This window comes from Balaenoptera physalus, assembly GCF_965194825.1.
Source record: "Balaenoptera physalus genome assembly, chromosome: 3".
NCBI lineage: Eukaryota > Metazoa > Chordata > Mammalia > Artiodactyla > Balaenopteridae > Balaenoptera > Balaenoptera physalus.
This window is the reverse complement of record NC_138890.1, coordinates 2,787,779-2,795,170: the sequence shown is the minus strand read 5'-3', so window position 1 is coordinate 2,795,170 and position 7,392 is coordinate 2,787,779. Positions and strand designations below refer to the sequence as shown.

Genomic DNA, 7,392 nt, shown 5'->3' with positions numbered 1-7,392 from the left:
AGCGCTGCAGTGCGCAGCCCTTAGCGCTCGGCCGTTGCCATGAGCAGTTACCCCCCCCCACCCCCGCACCCTGTTACCAGGCAACTGTTACCGGGAGACCATTAACGCGGGAAGGTTAGAGCCTCGTTAGAGGTCATGCTCAGCCATTGGTCGGCACAGTGGGCCCCGCCCCGAGCTAGCGGCGGTCAATGGGCCATCGTTAGAGGGCCCGTTCAGCCATTGGTCGGTGCTGCAGTGGGCCCCGCCCCAAACGAGCAGCTGTCAATGAGCAACCGGTGGAGGGGCATCGAGCCAAGGGTCGCCGGAGTGGTGGTCTTCAGGTGGAGAGTTGGGTAAGAGGCAGATCCTGGCCTTCTCCCCGGGGCCCTCCAGCTCACCCGGCCTCGGGTTGGCGGGTGAGCTGGGGGACCCAGGGAACAGGCTGGGGGTGTGTCCTGCAGGGCTCCAGAGCCCTCACCAGGACCGCCCACTGGCCGGGCCCAGGCCCTGAGGGGGCGGTGAACCTCTCCCCCATCCCCGCCTCTGCGACCTCATGGCAACGGTAGTCTGCGTGGGACACAGTCTGTGGGACCTGGCCCTCGCCGTTTGGGTGGCCTGAGGAGCCTGAGGGCCAGTTGGGTCCTGGGTGCCTGGCTCCCTCAGCTATGACAGCTGGGCAGGGTCTGGGGACCTGGCCCTGAGGGAGCCACCAACCGAGATCTGCCTCCTCTTAGCCAGCCTGGACCTCGGAGGGTGAAAGTTGTGTCTTGGGACCTTGCCTTTTCTTGTCAGAACAGAGAGTAACATTTGTTTGGTGGAGGTTTACAGGAATATCGTGACCTGACCTCAAGAACAAAGGATCAGACACCAAGAAGTTTGCAACAACTAACCACACCCCTCCCTCACTTTTCCTATAAAAGGGCTTTGCTGAAAGCTTTCGGGGAGTTTGGGGTTTTTCAGGCATGAGCCACCCATCTCCTTGCATGGCCCTGCAATAAACCTTTCTTTGTTCCAAACTCCAATGTTTTAGTATTGTTTAGCCTCACTGTGCCAAGTTGGGCACACGGACTTGCGTTTCGGTAACAGTTCTCCTTGGGCCTATGAATGCTTGAATGGCTACCGCATAGCGGGCAGTGCCTCTCACATTATCTAGCTGTGCTGCCACCTGTTTACAAACTTACTGAGACACCTTATTGCTCAACTCCCCTAAATTTACATTGTTAATTTAGAAAGGATTTTCCAGGAGGCGTCGATGACTCAGGATTTGCTTCCTTTGGCAGGACCCTACTTCCTGGTGAGGAATAAAGGTGAATGACGCTTGATCAGGAACTGCCCCATAACTTTTGAAAGTATGACAGAATCCACAGCTGCCCAACAAAGAACCTTAGACACTCTGGCCAGAGTTTTTCCTGATAATAGGATAGGCCTCGGTTATCTTACAGCTGAGCAAGGAGGTGTCTGTGCTGTGGCCAACACCACCTGCTACCTGGATTAACACCTGGGAAAGTTGAAACTCAGTTACATGAGCTCACTGAGCAAGCCCCTTGGCTGAAACAGGTGACTTTTTCGGTGGGGTCTTTCTTTGACTTACTTGATTTTGATTGGTTTGGATCTTGGGGAACATGGCTCTGAAGTGCACTCCGAACATTGGGCATTTTCCTGCTTATGATAATAACAATCATCATCATCATCATCATCTTTCTGGTGCACTCTATTCATTCAAGAGCTTTAGGGCTTCCCTGGTGGCGCAGTGGTTGAGAATCTGCCTACCAATGCAGGGGACACGGGTTCGAGCCCTGGTCTGGGAAGATCCCACATGCCGCGGAGCAACTGGGCCCGTGAGCCACAACTACTGAGCCTGCGCGTCTGGAGCCTGTGCTCCGCAACAAGAGAGGCCGCGGTAGTGAGAGGCCCGCGCACCCCGATGAAGAGTGGTACCCGCTTGCCGCAACTAGAGAAAGCCCTCGCACAGAAACGAAGACCCAACATAGCAATCAATCAATCAATAAATAAATCTTTAAAAAAAAAAAAGAGCTTTATTTTATTTTTTAAAATTTATTTTATTTATTTCTAGTTGTCTGCAGTGAACATGGATTACTTGTAAAATTAGAAAGAAAACAATAAATGTCATTAAAAACGTAAAAAAACTGGGCATTAACTATCCCGCTATGTCCCCTTCATCCGTACTGCATATATTTTGTTATCTAGGTCTTTAAATAATTGTAGTTATATAAAACTCGTCTCATTTCCATTACAATGTCTTTTGGCTCCAGGGATGATAAGTCGGTTTTGTTTTGGGGTTTTTTTCTTTTGCAACTTGGTATAGGCTGATGTCGTTTTAGTGCACATCGCTGTTTTTTTTTTTCCCCTCCCACCCCCCCACGCCCAAAGTGCACATCGCTTTAAGCCCATTGCAGATACTGGGGTTTTTAAAATTTTTTTTTTTTTTACAAATTGGTTTGTTAACACCAAAATAGTTGCTGGCAGTTGAATCAATACGTGAAAATGGTATAGTCCTAGAAGGATAATAATAGATTAATAAAGTGAATGAAGGGCTAAGCGCAGGAAGATTGTAAATATTTTTGAACAAGAGATATTTGATATAAAATGATACATACTCTTTGATTCTATTTACATGCAATATAAAACAGGGAAATTTATTGTATACTTAACTGATGAAACTAGAGGGAAAAAGGAAATGACCTTTTAAAAGTTTAGGATATTGGTGACTGTGAGCGGGCAGGTGGCTCTCCTGACAGGTCATCATAACCACTGGGATGTGAGCTGTAGCCGCAGCCTCTCTTTCTTGTCCAGTTTGTGATGTCATGATGTTTATTTTGTCATATTTCTGTCGAGTGTACATTTTATGCATTTTTCTGCATTGTGTTTTCAAATATAAAATGCTGTGATATCATCAATATAACTCACCATAATCCCACATTTTTAAAAAGCTATCTCAAATAATCTCAATGCATGGATAAAAAGTGTTTTATACAATTTAACATCCATGACAAATTTCTTACTAATTTAAGAATAGATGAGAACTTTCATAATCTTTTGAAAGGCATCTTCAAAAAATTTTTTTATGATGGAAATTATATATAAGTAGTCAAAGGTCAGTTATTCAATAAAATTACATACTCATCACCCCTTTAGCAGTCTCCTAGATAGCCTAGCTGGTGCCAGGAGAAATAGGTATTTGAATTATAAAGGAAGAAAAAAAGTATCTTGTTGCTGAAACAGTTGTGCGTATAGAACCTCAAAACCACATGAGGGTAACCATAAAAACTAAAGTGATTAACAGGTTTTCAGAATGCAAACAATGTAAAAATAAACATCAATACCTTTCTAATCGTTACCAAAAAGAAGCTGAGTGTATAACTTAAAAAGTGACATGTCCATAGTATGAGTGTGTTTCATGTTTGGTAATTGCAATCATTGTTGCTTTTGTTGTGGTCATCCATGTACAATGCTTGGTGTCAGTCTATTTATCTCTTGTAAAAATAAAATACAGTGTGTGTGTGTGAAAAAAAAAAAAGTGACATGTCCAAAGGTAAAAATGAAATTATTCAATTATCAAAATAAGTCTAATTAATGAAACATATAGAGAGAACCATATGCAAAACATTTTTAATTATATTGAATGACATCAAAGCAGACTAAAATAAATGGCATGATGGAAAGGGTTCTAGGAAAGGAGAGAGCCATGTCACCACGATGTCAATATTTCACAAAGAGCTGTATGGTTGGTTTTTTTATATATATAAATTTATTTTATTTATTTATTTTTGGCTGCATTGGGTCTTTTTTTAAAATATATAAATTTATTTATTTATTTATTTATTTTTGGCTGTGTTGGGTCTTTGTTGCTGTGTGTGGGCTTTCTCTAGTTGCAGCGAGCGTGGGCTACTCTTCGTTGCGGTGCGCAGGCTTCTCATTGTGGTGGCTTCTCTTGTTGCGGAGCACGGGCTCTAGGCGCGCGGGCTTCAGTAGTTGTGGCGCACAGGCTTCAGTAGTTGTGGCTCGCGGGCTCTAGAGCGCAGCCTCAGTAGTTGTGGTGCACGGGCTTAGTTGCTCCGCGGCATGTGGGACCTTCCCGCATCAGGGCTCAAACCCGTGTCCCCTGAATTGGCAAACGGATTCTTATCCACTGCGCCACCAGGGAAGTCCAGGGATAAGGTTTTATTGTCCAGAATACATTAAAAACCTCACACATCAGTAACAAAAATGCAAACAACCCAGTTAAAAAAACAACAAAGGACTTGACCTGCTGGAAGTCAAAGGCACAGTCATATATTTTCAATTTCATGCATCAAAATGACATACTGATATTTTACATGAAGTTCACCAAAGATACACCGTCCAGGTAAGCATGTACAAAGCAACCCCGTAAGTAACCATGACCCCTTACAAAGTTGGGAAAGAATGCTAATCTTCTAAGAAGTTACGTTGCTAGGGTCAGAAGAAAGGAAAAAAAAAAAAAGGATCTTTATGGTTGAGCAGGCATCCCATCTTTGAGGAGGTCTGGTTAATATATAAGGCAGATGCTCACTGCCCACTAAAGGGGAGGGAGGGAGGAGGCCCAAAAGGACAGAGAGAATTTTACATTTAAATTTTATTGTCCTGCCTCAAAATATACATGTATTTCATAAAATGGATAAACAAAATATAGCCTGTACATAGGATGGAGCAGTATTTAGCCATAAAATGGAAGAAAGCTCTGACATGCTGCAATGTGAATGAACCTTGAAATTATTACGCTGAGGAAAAAAGCCAGACACAAATGGCCAATATTGTATTATTCCATTTAGATATATAAAATGTCCAGAATAGGTAAATCCAGTGAGACAGAAAGTATTTTAGTGGTGATCAGGAGGTAGGGTTATCATGGATATAAAATAGCCTTATAATTTGTTTTTTTAATTGAAGATATATTTCACATACTCTATTTCACATACGCTCACACTTTTAAGTGTAAAACTCAGTGGCTTTTTGTACATCGCACAGCTGTGCAACCATTGCTATACAATCTGAATAAGGAAATATAGACTTCTACATTTCAAAATTCACTTGGACTGACTAAAGCCTGATCGGACACAAATTTCTTTGCAGTGTAAAATGCACACCTGAGAACGGTGACATTTCACACCTGTGTATGTGCTGAGGCTGCAGGGAGGCTGGGGCCTCGGGGTCCGACTTCCCACGGGTTAAGGTCCCTGGCTTTTGGGTTGCTGATCTCAAGCCCCAGAGGCAGGAAGCGGGGACGAAAAGTGGGACCTCCCCGTGTCAAGGGTCACACTTCAAAACCTAGCCTGACCCTGCCTTGCACGTGTTGACGTCACTGAGAGTTTGGTTCTTAACGGGCACGTTCCCCCGGTGACTTCTCCCCGGGCAGTGTCCTGACTCCGGAGTTCACGAAGCCCTGTGTCTCGTCTTTTCTCATCCTCGCTCCGGATATGGAGCGATCCGCGGGGAAACTGAATCTGGGCTTCCAGGTGCAGGAGGAGGACACAGGGGAGCCGCCCAGCTGCGGGCAGATGCCACAGGGACCTCCTGGCTGGGAGCGGGTTCTGCACGGAGCCCAAGTCCCGGGCTGGGGAATCAGCCACGCGTGTCCCTGTGGCCTGTCACTCGGGGCAGGGGCGGGGCCTGGTTGAACTGTCCAGTCAGCGGCGACTGGGCGGGGTCCCGACAACCAGCCAATCAGGGTAGGAAGGGGCCAGGAGGACTGCCCATCGAGGCGGGGGCGGGGGGGGGGCAAGGGTTACCGTCCAATCAGAGCGCGGGCCCCGGAGCGCCGTCCAATGAGGGCGGGCGACAGGCGCGTTCCGAGCCCCCGGAAGTTTCTCTCAGCGGTCCGCACGCTGGTGCGAACTTGTCTCGCGCGGCCTCAGGTGTCGCGTCCCCGTCGGTCTTACCTGCCCAGGTCGGAGGGTCGCCCGGAGGACTCTTCAGAGACCCCGGAAGGAGGCGGAGATGGTGAGTGCGCGGCCCGGGGTCCGAACAAGGAAAAAGCTGGTTCGAACTGGCCGGACCTGCCAAAAGAGGCAGTCTGGCCAGGGTCTCCCCGCGTCCCACCCACCCCCGTGTCCAGACCCAATTCTCCCCCTCGGCCGCGGGGAGGGGACCCGGCTTCCAGTCCCGGGGTCCCAACTTGACTCTCCCCCTTGGCGGCGGATTGGGGTCCGGGCATCCGGACTGGGCCCTTGGCGGAGTGAGCTTGCGAGGGAAGAAAGGACGGTCAGGAGCTGGGGACGAGGGAGGTCTTCCCTGGATCTGACAGGTAAAGTCAGGCCCGGACTTGGCAAGGAGACTGAATTGCAAATACTGTTGCGATAGCGCCGAGGCTCGGATCTCAGAGATATGTCAGCCTCTCCAACCGCACAGAAAAAGGCTTTTTCTCTTCTGTGTGAGGAGGGAAGTTGGGCGAGTGAGGGCGGTGCGCGGACTGGGGGTCAGTGTGGCTGGACTGGACAGGGTCCCCTGGGTCTCCTATTCTCTGGAGAAGCTGACCAGGGGCTTGTTCGGAACCTCAGTGCTGCTCAGGTGTGGGGCCGACCCAGCGTTCTCTCCTCCTGTGGGGAGGGAGCCTGATGATGTGCGTAAGAAATGGGACGGGGAAAAGTTGGTGTAGCCCAGATGTGTGAGTAGGTCAGGAGGGCCGGACCTCCTAATGTCAAAGGTCAGAGTCAAACTGGCTCCTGCTTTGTTATAAATCAGAAACTAACACACCGTTGTAAAGCAAGTATACTCTAATAAAGGTGTTAAAAAAAAAAAAAACTGGCTTCTGCAGTGCCTGCTGTGGTGTCACAGTGTCTTTGTTCTTAAAGGAAGGGCACAGATCCACAGTGACATTGCCCTCCATCCGTCCCCTGACCCAGGAGTTCCCCAGGTCCTCCTCTATCATGTTCAATAATAATCAGTATTGAGGCTGCAAAGAACAAAGCGGTTTATTTGGGGGTCTTAAGAATTTCAATTTGGGGTACACAGGTTCTGGTAAAACCAGAGTGTTCCGGGGAAGAGAAAGAGTCAGCGGTTTATAAAGCACAAGCCACAAGGTTGTTAAAGTTGTCTGGCAGAAATTATGATTGACTCTGACAGACGCGGAGGAAAATTCAATTAACCATCAAATTAAGAAGAAAGGGAATTTTATTCGAGCCAAACTGAGGATTATAACCCAGGAGACAGTCTCTCGGAAGCTCTGAGAACTGTTCCACCAGTTAGAAGTCGAAAACACAGTCATGTACATTTTTGAGATGAAAGATCGTACATCAAAATGACATACTGACATTTCACATAAAGTTCACCAAAGATACATAGTCCAGGTAAGCACGTACAAAAGGAGCAGTAAGACAGAAGTTACATTGCTAGCCTCAAAAGAAAGGGAAAAGTTTGATCTTTACGTTTGAGAAG

At 47.2% G+C, this 7,392-nt stretch overlaps 2 protein-coding genes across 4 annotated transcripts in view; one reads left to right on the top strand and one right to left on the bottom strand.

The window, feature by feature from the left end:
* Window positions 1-7,392, bottom strand: part of LOC309656639 (uncharacterized protein) — a 208,396-nt gene that overhangs the window by 23,529 nt on the left and 177,475 nt on the right. The gene's annotated exons all lie outside the window — the stretch shown is intronic.
* LOC309656627 (uncharacterized protein) overlaps window positions 1-7,392 on the top strand; it is a 79,232-nt gene that overhangs the window by 57,643 nt on the left and 14,197 nt on the right. Inside the window, exon 1 of one of the 2 annotated variants that reach the window (XM_082453244.1) lies at window positions 3,519-5,958. The exons of the other annotated variant lie outside the window; for it this stretch is intronic. Within the exon in view, the coding sequence (XP_082309370.1) occupies window positions 5,956-5,958 (3 nt within the window). The 5' untranslated portion in view covers window positions 3,519-5,955. Of the gene's footprint in view, window positions 1-3,518; window positions 5,959-7,392 lie in introns of those variants that run through there. 2 annotated transcript variants of the gene reach the window in all.